The 18,855-nt window shown below is 59.6% G+C and overlaps 1 protein-coding gene across 3 annotated transcripts in view; it reads left to right on the forward strand.

Annotated features, from left to right (window-relative positions):
• ABCA2 (ATP binding cassette subfamily A member 2) overlaps positions 1-12,102 on the forward strand; it is a 132,070-nt gene extending 119,968 nt beyond the window's left edge. For all 3 annotated transcript variants that reach the window (XM_008175098.4, XM_065572528.1, XM_065572529.1), the window contains 10 exons: positions 98-215; positions 758-936; positions 1,411-1,552; positions 2,731-2,865; positions 3,846-3,949; positions 4,389-4,481; positions 5,502-5,604; positions 5,700-5,837; positions 6,304-6,510; positions 7,778-12,102. In XM_008175098.4, the coding sequence (XP_008173320.2) occupies positions 98-215; positions 758-936; positions 1,411-1,552; positions 2,731-2,865; positions 3,846-3,949; positions 4,389-4,481; positions 5,502-5,604; positions 5,700-5,837; positions 6,304-6,510; positions 7,778-7,813 (1,255 nt within the window). In that variant the 3' untranslated portion in view covers positions 7,814-12,102. The remainder of the gene's footprint in view (positions 1-97; positions 216-757; positions 937-1,410; positions 1,553-2,730; positions 2,866-3,845; positions 3,950-4,388; positions 4,482-5,501; positions 5,605-5,699; positions 5,838-6,303; positions 6,511-7,777) is intronic.
• Positions 12,103-18,855: the final 6,753 nt, after the last annotated feature.

The raw sequence follows: 18,855 nt of genomic DNA on the forward strand, positions 1-18,855 counted from the left end.
TCTGCTGGGAGGAGGAAGGGAGCACAGACCTTGTGGTCTATCTGGCCACACAGCGCAGCTCCCCTGACCCACCCCACACCATCTCCCCCTCCCCCAGGCGGCTGCCCGTCTCCAACAAGCCCATTGAGGACGACGTCGACGTGGCCAACGAACGGCACCGGGTCCTGCGCGGCGATGCCGACAACGACATGCTCAAGATTGAGAATCTCACCAAGGTAGGGGCAGCTCCGTCCTTGCCGATGGCCCCCTTCAGCCTGGCACAGGACAGGGCCTCTGGCTGGGACGTAGACCTGGTACCATGCCCCTTTGTGGGTCACTGAGCCCAGGCCCTCTGGAGCTGAAGCCAGGAGCTTGTGCCACTTCAGCTAAGAGGTTTGGCTGTGTTAGCTCAGAGACATCAACCTCTGTGTGTGACCCTACCCTATGAGCGTGGGGCAGGCAGGCGGGAGATTCCCCCAGCCAGCACAGGTGGGAGAGGGGCGCTATGCCCCAGGACCAGAGGAGAATGGCACCCACATGCATGTGACCATTGTGGGGGTCGGGTTTGGAGCCTGGGGCAGGTCTCCAGCTCCTCCAGAGTGCAGCTGTTGGCTGGGGGGACCGGCGCGTTTACCCTCTGCCCACCTTTGGCATGGGCAGCGCCGGTGTGTCGCGAGCCCAGCGCCTTGCCTTGCAGGGTTCAGAGCCCTCCATGGCCAGGGATCCTAGCCTGCCGCAGGCATGGCAGTGAGCTGCCCCTTTGTTCCTGTCGGGTCAGGTGTACAAATCCCGCAAGATCGGGCGCATCCTGGCCGTGGACCGTCTGTGTGTGGGCGTGCGGCCCGGGGAGTGCTTCGGGCTGCTGGGCGTCAATGGGGCGGGGAAGACCACCACCTTCAAGATGCTGACTGGGGACGAGAGCACCACCGGAGGGGAGGCCTTCATCAACGGGCACAGGTACCCGCAGACAGGGCGTGGTCAGGTGAGGTTTACGCTGTGTGATGGGCGGTGGAAGGGACTGGAGCTCGGCCTGTGGGTGGGCCTTACGGGGGAGTGTCCAGCCAGCCCTGGGAGGGGCCCTTGGAGCCAGTCGCACTGCAGCAAATCAATCCCCCCGGGAACTTTCAGTGACCTTGGCCCGTGGTGTTGCTGTGGGGGAACGCAGGCTGCCCGTGGATTTGGGTTTTCCAAAGCAGGTGGCAGTCCAGTAGCAAAGCTCTAGAAAACAATCACAGACGTAGCCTGCTTTGCTCACGTGTCAACCACCCCAACCAGCTGCGTTTTACTGATGTGGAAACTGAGGCACGGCGCAGGGAAGGAACTTGCCCAAAGTCACCCAGGAAGCCTGTGGTGGAGCAGGGACTTGAACCCAGATCTCCCAAGTGCTGAGCTAGTGCCCTCACCACTGCACCATCCTTCCTCTCCCCGTAGCATCCTGAAGGAGCTCCTCCAGGTGCAGCAGAGCCTGGGTTACTGCCCGCAGTTTGACGCGCTGTTCGACGAGCTCACGGCGCAGGAGCACCTGGAGCTCTACACCCGGCTGCGTGGCATCCCCTGGAAGGACGAGGAGAGGGTAAGGCCTTGGGGAGCCCTGGGGCTTTGCAGAATGGAACCATTTGGGCTGGGCTTCTGCCCTCAGGCGGGGGAGTCAGAGGTCATCACACAGGGCCAACTTCCCAGTCCTCCCAGAGCAGGAAATCCTGGGCACTAGCAGGTCAGAGCTTTCCTCCTCCCTTTGATCTGTGATCATGCCCTGGGCTGCAGTGACCCCCGCCCCCCCATGCATAGCCAGGGCTGCTGCTCGACCAGCAGGATCTCTCCCTGCCATGGGCCAGGTCCTGTTGCCCCCTGCTCCCAGCCCGAGAAGAGCAATGCTGGGGTGGGTACAGGGGGCCCAGCTGCGACAGCCCCTAGACACAGGTCTGAGAGGCTCTGTCTTGATGTTGCTGAGGGTTCTGGTGCCACTGGCTCTGGAAATGCCATTTCATGTCACACTGGGGGAGCCACACCCCCTGGCACTGCACGGCTGGTACTTCCTAAGGGCTCTCAATGCCAGTGCCGGCTGTCTGCCAGTGGCATGGGGCATGGCTACCAAGTACCAGGGCTTAATTCAACAGGTGGTTGACAGGCCAGAGGCCAATTTATCCCCCTCTTGCCATTGAGCTGCTATGGGGAGACCAGAGCCTCCATCAGCTCCTGCCCACCACCCTGGGATAAAAACCGCTCCAGAGTGAGCAGCATGGCTTCTGACAGCCTACCTGGCAACACGCCCACCCCCCGGGCAGACGCACAGACCCAGGTGCACACGGAACACACATGCACACCCCAGATGTGTGGTTCTATGGGAGCCCAGCCTGGGCCATGCCCACTCGGCTGGTCGGTGCTGGAGGGCCAGCCCGGGGAGTGCCAGCACCAGCGCTTTGTACCCCTCGAGGGGTTGGGGACTGCCTGGAGCGATGGCTCTGACTTTCTCTGCAGGGTGGCTTTTGGGCTAGGAAGGAGGGGCCAGTGGGAATACGGAGGCTGGTCCACATCAGCTGATTCTAATAGTGTTGAGATTTGGGGCCCATAATAGGCCTGGACTGCACGAGGCAGGGAGCTCGGTGCCCACGCGTCCCCTCGCCCTGTAGCCGGGAGCACCTTGGTCCCTGTTGGCACTGTGGCCAGGGCCCGTTGCCATGGTAGCTAGGCCCTCGCAGGAGGCAGCAGGGCCCGGTAACCACAGCCCCCTCACGCTGTGTCTCCCTCCAGGTGGTGAAGTGGGCGATGAAGAAGCTGGAGCTCACCAAATACGCCGACAAGCCGGCCAGCACCTACAGCGGGGGCAACAAGAGGAAGCTGTCTACGGCCATCGCCCTGATTGGCTTCCCTGCCTTCATCTTCCTGGTGAGCAGTGTGGCGCCAGGCCCGGGCCGGGGGAAGGGACGCGGCTCAGCTCTGTGCCCGGGGCGTCTGGGTGAGCCCAGGAGTGGGCTCTGCTCTCCCATTCATGTCCGCCTGGCTCCTGCTCAAGGGGCAGACGTGCTGTTGGGATGGGAGGTGCCTGGGGCTGAGCTAATGCCGGAGGGCAGCTAGCTGCCTTTGGTAAAACAGACCAAGCCATGGGGTCCAGCCATCCCTGCCAACCCCCTGGCTGAGAGAGGGGCTCTCCGGCGCCTTTGCTCCCCCTGCAGCCCCGCTGCCCCTGGGTCTAGGCCAGTGCTGGGGTGTGAGCTGGGATGGGGGTGCCCTGACTGCGAAGTGGGTCTACACCACACGCCCCAATCCCAGCATGAGGCTGGAATGGGGAGCCGACAGGAGCCGTGTGCAGCAGGGCTGAGGGGCAGCCATCGAGATGGGAGCAGGAAGGGGAGACAGTGGCTAGGACAGTGTGATCCTGCTCCATGACTGGGGCTCCTGGGTGCTACCGTAATACACCTGATACTTCAGTGGTTCTCAGCCAGGTTTCGGGGGGGAGGTCACCGAGCAGGGCCAGCTGGGGCCCGGAGAGAAAGCTGAAGCCCTGCCACATGGGGTTGAAGCCCGGGCCTGAGCCCCGCCACCGTGGGCCGAAGCCAAAGCCTGAGCAATGTAGCTTGGTGGGGAGCCCTGAGGCCCCAGGCAATTGCCCTGTTTGCTACCCCCTAACACTGGCCCTGGCTTTCATATGCAGAGAACCAGTTATGGTGGCACAGGGGGACCATAGAATTTTTATAGCATGTGGGGAGGGGGCTCAGAAAGAGACAGGTTGAGAGCCCCTGTGATACATCATCCTAATGAATAAAGGGTGAGGGAAGGTGCCAGTGCGAGGGGGGAGGCAGGGGGAAAGACTGGGCCCAGTGCAGGAGGCCAGGGTGGGTGACCTCAGCCTCTCTCCCATCTGGAAGGACGAGCCGACGACGGGCATGGACCCCAAGGCCCGGCGCTTCCTGTGGAACCTCATCCTGGACATCATCAAAACGGGCCGCTCTGTGGTGCTGACGTCCCACAGGTTAGTGAGGCCTCAGGCCGCCGGCCTGAGATGTGACAGCCCCCTCCTGTCCACCCCACCCCACCACGTGGGACCCAGCACGGGAGAGCTCTCCATGGAGCGGAGCAGCCCAGCCTAGCTGGATGCATGCGGTGGGGGAAGCGAAGGGGCACCAGTGCCCAGTGAGAAGCCACGGTTCCCTACCCCACATCCCTGCAGCACCGCCACCATGGCAGGGAAGCCATCAGGGCCCCAAAAGAGCCCAGGCCCCATTCACATCTGAGGTGTCCCCTTCTGGAGCGATAGCACCCCAGGGCCCTGCCACGCGGCACCCCCTGACTCGTGTGCAGGCCGTACAAGTGGCTTGGCCCCTGGGACGCGTGAACCCAAAGAGCAGGGACCTGCGCCCAGCACAACCAGGCCGGGCCGCCCCTGCTCATCTCTGCCTCCTCTCCCGCAGCATGGAGGAGTGCGAGGCGCTCTGCACCAGGCTGGCCATCATGGTGAACGGGCGGCTCAAGTGTCTCGGCAGCATCCAGCACCTGAAAAACAGGTAAGAGATTCCTGCCCCGGCGAGGGAGGGGCCTGTGGGGAGAGCTCCCGACCGGCACCCATGCCCCTGGGGACAGCCCCATCCATCTGCAGAGAGGCCTGCGGGGAGAGTACCTGCCTGGCCCCCATGCCCTGGGGCAGAGCCTCTTCCCCCCAGGGAGGAGGCTGGGAAGTGCTGCCGCGGTATCAGGGTGGGGGAGTCATGGCGCAGCGTCCGTCGCCGGTGTCACTGTACGTTTATAAATCCTAGAATGGTAGGGCTGGAAGGGACCTCGAGAGGTCGTCTAGTCCAGTCCCCTGCACTCCTGGCAGGACTATGCAATAACCAGACCATCCCTGACAGGTGTTTATCCAACCTGCTCTTAAACACCTCCCATGACGGAGATTTTACAACCTCCCTTGGCCATTTATTCCAGTGCTCAACCACCCTGACAGTTAGGACGTTTTTCCTAATGTCCAACCTAAACTGCCCTTGCCGCAATTTAAGCCCATTGCTTCTTGGCCTCGCCTCAGAGGTTAAGGAGAACGATGTTTCTGTAGCCTCGGGATTTCTGGCCTCGTCTGTACCAGCAGCTCCCCGGCTGGCATGCTCTGTGCCAGTCCCTGGCATGAGGAAGGCTCCCCCTCTCCTTACGGGTGTCAGGCACGTGAGTGCAGCTGGGTGGGCAAAGACGCGGGGATGTGGGCTGGCAGTGCAGCCAGAGGCTAGAATTCTGCTTCCCTGGTCCCACGCGGCCCAGGGGTGATAATCTGCCAACTTGCTGCCACACCCAGCGCCCTGGTTCTTGCTCCCGAGCCAGTGTCGATGCAGGGGCAGCATGGTTGGCTCCCAGGGAGGAAGGCCAGGCTGGTTGACACCCTGGATAGAGCTTGCCAGTCAAGGAGTTGCAGGGACAACGTCCTTGGGGCAAACGCTCCTCCCTGGCACTGATTTGTGCCCTGCTGGGCGGGGCGGGGGCTTGGGCTGCAGCTGGGCCTCTCGGGGGATGTGGATTCACGTGGCGTCTTCGGCCCTGCCCAGGTTTGGAGATGGCTACATGATCACGGTGCGGACCAAGTCCAGCCTCAGCGTCAAGGAGGTGGTGCGGTTCTTCAACAGGAACTTCCCCGAGGCCATCCTCAAGGTGAGCACCGCCCACCGCTGCGCTCCCTCCAGGGGCAGGCGGGGAAGCTGGTCAGTGCCTCGGGGGTGAGTCTGACGCCTGTCCCACTCCCACAGGAGCGACACCACACCAAGGTGCAGTACCAGCTCAAGTCTGAGCAGATCTCGCTGGCCCAGGTCTTCAGCAAGATGGAGCAGGTGGTGGACGTGCTGGGCATCGAGGATTATTCCGTCAGCCAGACCACGCTGGATAACGTGAGTCCCGGGGGCAAGGGGCAACCCGGGCGGGGTCGGCACATGCCCCGTCTGGGCGGGGGTTCTAGGGAAGGCCTGCTCTGGGGCCACCCATTGTAAGTGCAGGAACTCACTAGCTACAGCCGGATTTAGTGGGGGTCAGAGCCGTGCCTGTTCGTTGTCCAGCACCAGCCTCCATTGGGCATTTCACCCTGGTGGGCCCTTCCGTGGCCCCGGGCCCCGGCTGCGCTGCGGTCTATGAGCATGTCAGATGCATGTGGCGGGCCTTAGCTAGTCCCAGTGGTGGGGCTGATCTCCTCTGGAGCTGGGGGTCACAGTGCAGAGCCCCGAGGCGATTGACTCCAGCCCCACAGGGTGTGCAGACAGGCTGGAGGGTGGGACGGAGAACCACTCCCCTTTGCTGGGTGGGGCGTGGGATCTCCTGAGCCCTGTCTGGAGAACGGTGCTTTCACCTTCGCTCTTCCAGGTGTTTGTGAATTTTGCCAAGAAGCAAAGCGACAACCTGGAGCAGCAGGAGACCAGCCCCAACTGCTCGATCCAGTCCCCGCTGGAGCACATCCTGAGTCTGCTGCGGCCCCGCGCCGCCCCTACCGAGCTGCGGGCCCTGGTGGTGGAGGAGCCCGAGGACCTAGAGACAGATGACGAGGGCTTGATCAGCTTCGAGGAGGAGAGGGTGAGGGGGGCCCTGTCCCCAGACATCCAGCAGAGTTTTCCCAGGGCAGAGCACGCCCTCTCCTACGTGTGCCTGTGTAGGGCAGGGCGACCGCTGAGCTCTCAGGCATGACGGGGAGTCCCTGGGCATCGCCCTCCTCTGGGGAATAGGGAAGAAGCAAAGACCCCCAAAGTGGATTTTGCCAGCCAATCCCAGAACAAAGTTTGGGCCAGACTCTGCTGCCCGTTGCACCAGACAGAACCTGCCGAGACTCCTCTGCAGCCGAGGGGCTGCCCCGGCGGTATTAGGGTCAGACCCAGCCCTCGGGGTGCAGGAATCTGCTCAGGCAGCCTCTGCTGTCTAAGTCCCACTCCCTGGCAAGGGGTGATGCCCCTTGTGCCCTGCCTGGAGCTCTCAGGGAGATGCCTGGCGGGGACTCAGAACCCAGACGGCACGGTTCGTTGTCTGACCGCAGAGAGAGACAGGCAACACCAGCAAGGTCCAGTGCCAAGCTCTTTATTGAGGAGTGCACACAACAAGAGAGAGCGGCCCGTCTCCAGAGAGAACCAGCCATGATTACAATAACTAGTGAGGTTATATAGACAGTTCCGTCGCGTCATAGTTAGAACAACCCAACCCCCTTTATGAGTTAGAAAGCTTCTAATATTCATGCATAGCTATTTTCTTTGGCACTACAAACAATTCGTGATGCCTCAGAACGTCTTATCAGCTTTGTTGTCATGCACCAGAAACTAGGAGAAAGGAGGGAGTTAAGAACAGATGAAGAACAGAAACAGGGAGTGGAGACTGCAAGTCTCCATATGTCCAAACAAACTGTTCCTAGCACTTCTGGTACAAGAGTGCAGCCCCCCCTCTTATCTCGTTCTCTGCAGCTCAAGCAAGCATGTCCTCAGGTTTCTCAGAGACAGGAATGGCCCAGCAACTACTGTTAGCCTCACTCTGGCTAAGCTGGCCAAACACCCTGTTCTATACTCCATTTTCTTGGGCCTAACATGCCCATTCCCCAGCCCCTGAGCTCTCCTGTCTGGCTTCTCCTCTGGGCCTGCGCAGCCCATTGGGCCAAGGGGGGAAGGTCTCTGAAGCTCTCCAGGAGGCCCAGCTGGGTCTCAGTGCCAGAGCAATACTCCCAGAGCCCCATTCCCTGCTGGGTAGGTGGGGGCATCTCGCTTTCACCAGCAGGGCTTGAGGGGGTTGCAGACCCTGCACGGATCAGAACCACTGAGACTCCCTGCTGTCATGTGACCCCCCGCCGCTCTTCTCTCTGCAGGCTCAGCTCTCCTTCAACACGGACACTCTCTGCTGAGGAGCCGGGGGGAGCGAACTCTCCAGCCTAGGAGCCGCTGACTCCCCCTTGCCCCAGAGCCCCCGCCCCTCCCCGCCCTCCACTGAGTGGCAGTCATCCAACGTTAGCTGTCAGCAAGGCTGTGAGCCGCCTGGATCCTCCAGCCCCAACCAGAAGCTGCCACGGAGCTGCCACAGCAAGGCCCAGAGACCTGAGGGCAGAGCACTGGCCTGGATGGACACTGGAGGCGTCTCCCCACCGGCCGAGCCCACCGCTAAGCGACCCTCGCCCTTTCCCTGCGGCAGCTGGGGGGCTGCTTGCATTGGCAGAGGGGAGAAGGGCTGGTTGCCTGGGGGTTGCAGGAAGGTGGCGAAGAAGCAAGGAGTAAATGTACAGAGCAGACTGCGTGCGGCCACCGCTTCCTTTGATCCTTTCCGGAGGGACGCGAGAGGAGCCGCACCCTGCGGTCGGGGCTGGCGGTTTGCTTCCCCTACCCCGCAAAGGCTGCGCCTTGGGGCGGATTCCACATGGTTACCTAGCGCTGCCCCCGGAGGCAGGAGTGGGTGGCGCGGCCTCAGAGAAGGAAGATTTATTTTTTTAATGATGCGACAGATGGCTCGGCGCAGCAACGCCCGGGCGGGAGGGGAGCTGGGCTTTGCTTCCCTCAGGTGTCTGGCTTGTGTGGGTTTTTTAAACATGGGCCAGCCGTGAAATGCGGGCTTGGAGCAGGGCTGAGGGGGAGGGCTTTCCTTGCTGCCCAAAGCAGCGCCGTCAGAGACGGGCTGTCTCCCGCCAGGCTGCCGGGACACCGCAAGCGACTCCCAGCCACAGCCGAGCCATCCCAGTGCTTTGAAGGCTGCTCACACTTGGCAATGCGTCTGTGTACGGCTCCTCGTGAGCCCGCACTCGGCTCCCAGGCCCTGGCTGCCTGAGGGTGAGGCTGCGTCCCAGCGGCAGGGCCGGGGCTGCAGGGGCCGGCAGGGGCCACGCATCAAGCTGCTTTCACCACCAGCCCGTCCTCAGGAGCTCCGGCCTGCGGGAGAGTCCCGCCGGGGAGATCCAGGCTTGGAGGTTCAGGCCCGTCTCAAAAGCAAACCGTACAGAGGCAGCAGCACCCCTTTCATTGGCCCCCCCAACCTACCCTGTAAATCTGCTACCCCTACAGGACCCCAGACCTGCTTTCTGCATCAGCGGGGAGCCATTGTGCGACAAGGCCAGCTTGAGTTTTTCTCCAGCCCCCCCCTTTGCTATAGAAGGCAACCACCATGCCAGCCTCTCCGATGGCCAGCTCCCCCCCAGGCTAACCCAGCCCCACAGAGAGCCCCTGGGGGGGCGGCCAGGACAGAGTAGACTCACAGGGCATTGCATACTCTGGCCTGATTCTCTCTCCCCCACCCCCCTATTTTAAACTAGGGAGTAAAAAATCCTGGAATAATTTGTGGTTGAGGAGATGGAGGCTGGGGGCTGCTGGAGCCGGAGGGGGCCTGTCCCCTCTAGGGAGCCAGTTGAGGTTGCAGGGGTAACCCTGGAAACACGTTCATGTGGCAGCGTTAGGGTTTCTATTCCAGTGGGGTATGGCCACTGGGGGGGCGATATTGTCCAGCGCCCCCCGCCCACTGGAGCAGCCCGCCCTCCCATGCACGGGGTCCAGTGGAGCGCATGCAGGCGGCTGACCTGCCTTCCTCATCAACTGGGGCATCCCCGTTCCCAGCCAGAACACTCGGCTGCCCCAGCCACACAGGGGGGTGGAGGGGAGCCTGGGCCAGGAGACTGTTCAGCCCCCCAGGGCGTCTTGCCATGAGAGGCACCAGGGCAGCATGGTCGGGCCCGGAGGTGTAGCTGGGCTTGGGAGTGGCTGGAGGCCTCCTGAATCCCTGGGCCGAAGGTCCATCCTCCACAGAGCTGTGGCCCCGCCTGGCGCATAGAAGGGAGCAGAGGCTGAAGGGAGACTGGAGGTGATCTTGCCAAGGGGAGATGGCCCCCGAGGGATGCCAGGCGGGCCAAGGGCTGTGGAGGACCCCCTCGAGCATTGGAGCGCAAGCAAAGCCCGCCCACGCCTTTTCCCTCAGCGGCCATCCCCGCCATCCAGCCTGGAGTGATTCTGTTTGAGGCCAGGTACCTGCCAGTTGGTTTCCTGGCCATGGCGTGGCCCCTGCCCCGTCCGGGCTCTGGATCCCAGCAACCCTCACTCTGCCGCCATTAACCTGTCACACCCTGCTGGGCCTGCCTGCGGTTTTTCCTTGCTTGCGTTGCCGTGGCCAGCTGGCCTCGCCCTGGGAGCCCACACAGCCGCTGATTCCTGGGTGAAGAGCTGTCAGGTGTCAGAGACGTCTCGTGCCGAACGGGGTCACTGGGCACAGGCTGGGTGGCATCCTGGCATTGCATTAACAGGGCTGCCGTCAGGATGCACCTTTGCTCGTATTTCCTAACTTGGTGTTGTTTATAATAATTTATAATACCCACGTCCCGAGCCACCCCAGCAGACGCACCGGTGTGTTATTGGAGGGTTGCTCAGAAGGGCTGCAGCCAGGTTTTGGGGTTTGAAGCTGTGAATCATATTGGTTTTCCTTTAGTGGCGGGGCATCAGGAAGGTTGTGGGTGTGAGACAGCCAAGGCCCCTGCCTGCGGGCAATGGACCGTTAATTTAACTTTAAAATCTGCAATAAAATCCGGGGTTGCTCACTTGGGCTGGGAGCCTGACTGGGCAGGCGGGGGAGCAATGTATGTAACATGGGGGGGGGGGGGAGTTGAGGGGAAGGCATGGGCTGGGAGAAGGGACGTCATGCCTGTTTTCCCAGCCCCTTGCGGATACCTTCCAGGGAGGAAGCCGAGGTCTCCATGCTGGGCACATCCTTGCGCCGGTCTGCTCCCTTTGACACTGGCTTCTCCCCTTCAGCGTCGGGCAGAGGGCTTGCGTGACGTGGCAGGAGTGCCAGGGGCCCAGCACCTTGTAACAGACGCAGCCGATGTCCCTCCTTTCTGCGGAGGAGCCCGCGGACTGGTTTGCCTTGAACTGAGTCCCCCGAGCAGGGCTGATCTCAGCATGGCTCAGCCCTGGCATCACCGTCTGGGGATTTCCTTTGCTCCTCTCCAAACTCTAGTGCTCAGCCAGTTTGTGCCAATGCACTACGCCCTGCCTGGCCTGTGGAGGACAGGAGATGCAGCAGCTGGTACTGTATGGACCACTTGGCTATTCCGGAGCCACCAATCTCCACCAGCCACTGAGTGCCCATCGCCAAGGGGACCTATGGGGCGTCTGCCCACTTCATCACCTTTGCTCATCTTGTAGATGCTTTGTGTCTTGGCAGCTGTTTGCTGGCACCCGTGGGCTCTGTTCTCACAGGGCCTCTGGGAGGACAGTGCTCCAGGAGGGCAGAGGCTCTGTCAGGGGTGCTTTCGCCCAGGGTGGCGCGTTGCTTCTCGGATGAGACGCAGCGTCGCCCCGTCACTGTAATGGTTTGTTTTTTCCATGGAGGGTGGCTGCTGTTTGCGAAGCCCCTTCGGCGCGGTGACATCGTCCCAGCGTGTGGGTCCCACCAGGGCTGTCTGCAAAGTCAAGAAGGAACCCAGCGGCGAGGGTCGGCCTTGGGCTCAGCGTCCCACCTCTGTCCCCAGCACCAAAGACTCATCTGTATTCAGGGGCTCTGGCCCCACTGAACAGGGGAGGTAGACGTTTGTCAGCCAGGTGTGTGCCTGTGGAGCTCTGCAAAGTGTGTGTGTGTGGAGAGCGAGTGCCAGTAGGAGCTCCCCAGGCGGCTGGTGGCACCGCTGGGTTAAAGCCCCGTATGAATGCACAGGTATATGCCCACCCTCTTCTGGCCTATGAGCTAGTGGCTCAGGGCAGGGCTGTTGTGCCTAAGCGAGACCCCCCTGTGCTTTGCTTTCAGAGTCCACCCGCACAACTCTGAGCTGTCAGGGCTGTAGGTAGTGCCCCCCGCCCCGCCCCACTTGCTGTAGCCCTGCCACCTCCCCACCAGCCGTCTGCTACCCAGGGGTCTTGGCGATCCCGTGGGGGTGGGGGAAGGAGCCCTGCTGTTGAGTTGGAGATGGGGAGCCTCTCCCAAGCCATTCAGGGGCTGAGTGGGGAGAGCAGCATTGGGGGTCAGTGGGGAGACAGGCAGCAGAGCTCACTCTCCAAGGCAGGGGCGTGCCGTGTGCCCTGAAACGGACGTGCCTGCATCTGTGGTAGCACCAAGCTGGCCAGACTTCAGCCGTGCAGGCTCTAGATTGTGATACGATAGACGTGTATTTCCCCCTATTGAAAGTACCATTTTCAGACCATGTATTTTTAAAGCATTTTGAAAATTGGTCTGTTTGTGTCACTGTTAAAGTCGGGGGCGATGTGTTTGATGGGGCAGCCCGCAGGCTTCACCTCTGTCCGTGGGGCTACCCCCAGCAAAACCCTGCGTGGCTCCAGCCCCGTCCAAAAGACAGACAGGCCTCAGGAGAGGATGAGTGATGTCATCCCCAAAGCCCCGCCTCCAGAAATGACATCACAACATTAGCCACTCATCAAAGCCATGATGTCATTCTCCCGCATCCTGCCTCCTGAGGCAGGGCCTTCCCCCATGGGGATGAAACCAGAGATTCCCGCCAGACGCCCGTATAACTAGAACCACCCCACTGGCGACTGCCGTACCTCCAGCTTCGCCCCAGTGCAGCAAAGACCAGAATTCTGCCTGTGCGTCTTGCAGGGCTGGACACTTCGGGCTGTGTGACGGCTCACACCATAGACACCTCCTCCCCCTCCACTCTTCTCACCGCTCCCTTCACTTCCAGGCCCCCTTCACGCCTGCAACCAGCCGTACTCCCTGCCCGGCCGCCTTCAGCTTCCTCCTTAAAAGCCACTGCGGGAAATCCCTCCTCATTCCCAATCCCCTGCTCCCTCTCTCAGCCAGCATCTTGTCTTTGCTTTCTCCGGCTCCAGACCTGATCCTGCTCTCACTCCAGTGACATTTAAACCAGTGCGAGCAGGCCCATAACTCTTCCTTGGGGGTGCTTTTTAAATCATTGTAATACCAAATGCCACCTGTAGGCAGTGCACCAGCCCTGAGGATAGTCCAACTTTCAGCTTGCTCGTTAGCACTTGGTTTAATTGGAATTTCTGCTGGGTTAAAAAGGAACATGGAAATTGAGACTAAATCCAGGCTACGCAGCAGGGAGTCTGCTTCTGTCCCAGAGACTCTAGATTTCTTTCCCTCTTTTAATAATCTGCTGTAAGAGCCCAAGGCAGGTGAGTCACATGCTCATTGCAGGGCGAAGGGACGGGACAGAAGCTTTGGGCCGGTCCAGATAGAAGTAACACCCACTGACCTAAAGCGACCAGAGCAGACTCCCTGTGCGGATGGGGGTGGGGGTGGCAGCTCCCGGTCTGTCAGTGCGTTAAGTGTTCACACAAGGAGGTTGTGCCAATTTAGAAACTGCTTGGGTTAGACAGGTGCAATTTCTTATCGGGCTCAGCCTGGCAACCAGTGTCCCCCCTAGCTGCCCAGTTGGACTGGGTGGAGCACCCCGTGCAGTGTCTGTGCAAGGCCGGGTGCTGCGTAACCCTTCAGGCCAGGGCTTTATCAGTGCCTGTGGGACCCACACTCCTCCTGGGTGTGGTGTTCGGTCCCATCCAGGGCACCGAGACCACTTAGAGAGAGAGCGATTCATGAGTCTGGTCTGCAGCCTTAGCTAAGAGCCAGTTGGCTCCCCAGGTTCGATCCCGCCCGCCAACAACCCGGGTCTGTTGGCGTTACACCTGGGCTTCAGGCCGACACCTTTTTCTGAGTGCACCTCCCTCCCGCTGCCACCTTCTGACCCGAGCTCCTCTTCTCCTGGCGTTCCCACAGCAGCCAGAGGCCGTGCGCTTCTGGAGGAACAAAGCGCCTGGTGCTGAGCCTCACTGATGCCAAGGGGGGGTGAGCGGCAGAGGCAGAGCTGTCGGTGACGCGGAGCAGCTCACATGGCCCCTTCCCTCAGCCAGGGGTTCATCTCAAAGGGCAGCAAACCGGGCAGGGCTGGTGTAGATACCACACCCGCGGGTGGTGGCACTGGAGACACGGAAGGCGAGGTGAGAATCCATTTTAAGCCCTGCTAACCCAATCTGGCTCTTTGTCCCCCTCTCGGAGCTAGGTCATGTATTGCGGTTGCTGCCTGTGACCTACGAGGGCTGGCCCCTTAGCTCAAGCAGAAGAGGCCTCTGTTTTTTAGCTCCGGAGGTCTTGGGTTCTGTTGGCCCCAAGCACGGTTCCAAGGGACAGTGCATAGCCATTGCTGTCCCTTGGAACAGTGCCCTAAAGCTGCAGTTCTCAAACTGGGGGGCAGGCCTCCCACAGGAGGCACGGGCATGTGTCCAGGGAGGCGAGAGCTGTCAGCTCCGGGTGGCTGGGACTCGTGCAGAAGTGCCGTGCACACCTGGGAGGCGAGGATAAAGGGGACAGTCAGAACCCCACCACCCCCATCCCTCACTTGGGGGCAGCAGAGCTCCAGCTGTCAGCCCTGGGGTGGCAGCAGTGGCGCAGGAGTAAGGGTGGCAATGGGGCACTGCCTGCTGTGAAAAGTGATATTGACGAATATCACTTGTCACATTGCCGCCCTTCCTGCCTTCAGTGCTGCTGCTGGCCTGGCGCTGCCTTGAGAGCTGGGTGTGGGGCTGGCAGCCGCCACTCTCCACTCTGCCTTCAGAGCTGGGGGCCCAGCCAGCAGCCGCTGCTCTCCACTCCGCCTTCAGAGCTGGGCGCCAGGCCAGCAGCCGCTGCTCTCCACTCCGCCTTCAGAGCTGGGTGTGGGGCCGGCAGCCGCCACTCTCCACTCCGCCTTCGGAGCTGGGGGCCCGGCCAGCAGCCGCTGCTCTCCGCTCTGCCTTCGGAGCTGGGGGCCCGGCCAGCAGCCGCTGCTCTCTGCTCTGCCTTCGGAGCTGGGGGCCCGGCTGGCAGCTGCCGCTCTCCGCTCTGCCTTCAGAGCTGGGCGCCAGGCCAGCAGCCGCTGCTCTCCGCTCCGCCTTCAGAACTGGGCACCAGGCCGGCAGCCGCTGCTCTCTGCTCTGCCTTCAGAGCTGGGTGGAGGTAAAAGTACTTGGGGGGATGGGATTAAATGACTACAGACACAAAGACAGGGCCCTAATGAAATAAGCTTGAGAACCACTGCCCTAAAGCTTCCACGGGGATGGGTCCCTCGGAGACTCAGCAGTGCTGCTCCCACAGAGGCCTGGCCCATGCAGGGCTTTCTGAGCTGTAACCTCCCTTTGGTTATTTGAGCCCCACTGTCTGGCGCGCTGCCTTAACTCCATTTGCTTGTTTGGTTCGGGTCCCCCACCTCTCGCCTCGGCCGCCGGCTTTCTCTGTTATGCCAGGGGGAGGGGGGTGCTGTTTGATTGTATGGCACGGATGGCGTGGGAGGCGCAGACAAGTGGGGATGGCCTGGAAGAGCCTGTATATTGCTAGCAAAAAATTCAACAACAAGATGTGAAAATGATTGTTTTAAATAAAAAACTATCTATATAACAATCCCAGCTTGGGCCTCGAGTTAATGACCAGCGGGGTTGCTCTTCGTATGGCATCGCCTTGGCCACCTCCCGGCCCTCTGGGGACTGTGGTGCAATGGCTATTATATGTATTACGGTAGTGCCTAGGAGCCCCCAGTCATGTCCCAGGGCACCGTTGTACCAAACGCTGGATGGTATCAGGTGTATTACAGTCGCGCCCAGAAGCCTGGTTATGATCAATGCACACAGCCCCATTGTGCTAGGTGCTGCACACACCGAGCCTTGCCCCATGGCACCTGTCTTCAGGGCCGGCTCCAGGCACCAGCTTCTCAAGCAGGTGCTTGGGGCGGCCGTTCCGGACCGGGGCGGCAGTTCCAGGTATTCGGCGGCAATTCGGCGGAGGGTCTGTCGCTCCGAATTGCCGCCGCAGATCGCGATCGCGGCTTTTTTTAGATCGCGATTGCGGCTTTTTTTTTTTTTTTTTTTTGGTTTTGGCTGCTTGGGGCGGCCAAAACCCTGGAGCCGGCCCTGCCTGTCTTGTGTGTGCAGTAAGAGACTCATTTACGTTGTCCAGAGATGCAAGACGCTCTCGTTCAGGTCAAGGGGACATGCACCTGGGTGATGTTAGCATGTGCTTAAGCCCCTGGCCTAAATGACACTATGCAGTAGCCTACCAGCGAAAAAGCAGAAGCTTGTGGATTTGAATCATTCTACATACATTTGCATAACAATGTGCGTTTACACAGAGAGTGGGTGGGGAAAGGGGGCTGGGAGCCCCCAGCATTTCACGGTTCCTCCCCTCATCTTTCAGCAAGGGCAGGATCTTCACCCCTCCCAGGCCTGGGGAAGGGGCAGAAGGAAGCGAGCACTTGGTGCTCCACCAGCGCTGGCTGACTGCCCTGAGCCCGGGGGACCACAAATCCAAAGCGGCTGGGGAATAAACAGGCAGAGCTGGGAATTTTAGTACATGAGCGAAGTTATCACTTAACTGGGATCCCCAAGACTTGGTGGGCTAAAGCTCATGCCTGGAGTATTGGTATAGGGGAGCGTAACTCATTCCGGAAGGAGAGGCAGGGGAACAAATGGGAGGAGGGGATGCATGGTACACCCAGATGGTCTATGTTTGTTCTGAGGGAGGTGAGCGGCAGACCAGCTGAAAGTTTTGGGGGGGAAACTAGGGGTGATGTCATGCTGGGGGCCTAGTACAGCCCCCCCCAGATAAGGAAGAGGCGGTGACTGAGGCATTTCTAGAGCAAATAACAGAAATAGCCAAAAGACAAGCCCTGGTAGTCATGGGGGCCTGTATGACGGAGTGGGGACGGGCCCAATTCGAGTGAGTGGCATTGCTATGCGATGCGACACCCAGCGCAGGGCGCCTGGCCCAGCCCCGCAGTGTGACCTACAGGGCGCTGCAGGGTGTTGTATTTATCCATCAAGACAGTCTTCTTGATAGCTGCTGCTTGAGCAAGGCACTCAAGTGAATTGCAGGGGCTAATGGCAGCCCTATCATCTACTGTCTTTCACAAAGATAAGGTGGTTCTCCCTACAGACCCACGGTAGTGTCGGGTTTTCATATAAATCAAGCTAGAATTGTGACGGGTTGGATCACAGAACCCTCTTCCCCCCCCCCCCACCCGGGAGCTGCCACCCGATGTGCCAAGACTACCTCTGCTCCTGTTTTCCCTGCCAGCTCAGGGCTCCAGCACCCTGTGTTGCTGAGCCAGACACTCCCGTCTGCTCCAACACAGACCCAGGGTCTGAATTACTTGCCCCAAAGCTGCAGGTTTACCTGAAAGCAGCTCACAGAAGTGTGCTTGTCTTTAGCACTCAGATGCCCAACTCCCAATGGGGTCTAAACCCAAATAAATCCGTTTTACCCTGTATAAAGCATATGCAGGGTAAACTCATCAATTGTTCGCCCTCTATAACACTGATAGAGAGATATGCACAGCTGTTCTCCCCCCCCCCCCGCCCCCAGGTATTAACATACTCTGAGTTAATAAGTAAAAAGTGATTTTATTAAATACAGACAGTAGGATTTAAGTGGTTCCAAGTAGTAACAGACAGAACAAAGTAAGTCACCAAGCAAAATAAAATAAAATGCACAAATCTATGTCTAATCAAACTGAATACAGATAATCTCACCCTCAGAGATGCTTCAGTAAGTTTTTTTCCTCAGACTGGACACCTTCCAGGCCTGGGCACAATTCTTTCCCCTGGTACAGCTCTTGTTCCAGCTTAGGTGGTAGCTAGGGGATTCTTCATGATGGCTCCTTTTTACAGACTAATCTCCTTTTAGCCTGGGTCCAGCAATCACTCACACCCCTTTGTTCCAGTTTCTTCCAAGTATCCTGGGGGGTGGAGAGGCTCCCTCTTTAGCCAGCTGAAGACAAAATGGAGGGGTCTCCCACGGGTTTAAATAGACTTTCTCTTGTGGGTGGAGACCCCCCTCCTCACTCCTATGCAAAGTCCAGCTCCAAGATGGAGTTCTGGAGTCACCTGGGCAAGTCACATGTCCATGCATGACTCACAGTCTTTACAGGCAGAAGCCATTGTCCACATGGTATCTTGTATGTCTCCAGGAAGACTTCTTATGTGGATTGGAGCATTCCAAGATGCATTGTTCCCCAAGTGCTTCCTGATCGGGTCCTTAACCTTGCGAATTCCTTCCTAAAGAAGCTGACCAAATGCCTCCCAAAGCTTACTTAGAAACCAAGCAAGTATACAGCCCATATTCTTAACCTCAAGTACAAACTGATATATGTGTACAAATAGGATGAATAGACATAGTAGACCATAACCTTTATAGAGATATGTTACATGGCACAGGCAGCACAAAACATATTCCAGTTATGTCATATTCCCATAAAACCTTATGGGAGGTACCGTCACAAGAATGTTACTGGTATTTTCCCCCAAACCTCAGCCCCAGAAAGGGGAGGCCAGATTACATCTGCTCATTGTCAGAAGGGCTTCCACTTTCGTAGAGCGTCTAAAATGCTTAGTTCTAGCTCCCAATTTGTTTCTCTCTTAAGAAAAGAGGAATCAAGGGCGAGCAGTCACCGTACATGCGCTCTCAAGCTGGGTTAGACAATGTATTAAAGAAACAGAGACTGAAGGGGCTCCCTCTGCCTGAAGGAACGAAGGTACATTTCACTTCCCTGGCACACTCCAGTCTCGCCATCGTCCTGTCTCTGAAATATGCAGTGCCAGCCTCACTCGGCTTTACTCAGTAGACTCAGAATCTAGATCAGTATCAGATTTGTCCGGGCAGTTCTGCAGTCCTTACTTAATTCTAGGGTTACCATACGTCTGGATTTTCCCGGACATGTCCGGCTTTTTGGGCTCCAAATCCCCGTCCGGGGGGAAATCCCAAAAAGCCGGACATGTCCAGGAAAATCGGGACATGCGGCGCCAGCAGTGCGGTGCCGAGCCGGGGGCCGGGCCGGCGGTGTGGTGCCGGGGCCGGGGCCTGGGGGTGCTGAGCCGGGGGCCGGGGACCGGCAGTGCTGGGCGGGCTGGGGGTGCTCGGCCGGGGGCCCGGGGCCGGCACCCCAGGGCCCGAGCCGACCCAGGCTGGAGACGCCAGGGGGGC

This window comes from Chrysemys picta, chromosome 18, assembly GCF_011386835.1.
Source record: "Chrysemys picta bellii isolate R12L10 chromosome 18, ASM1138683v2, whole genome shotgun sequence".
Lineage (NCBI taxonomy): Eukaryota > Metazoa > Chordata > Testudines > Emydidae > Chrysemys > Chrysemys picta.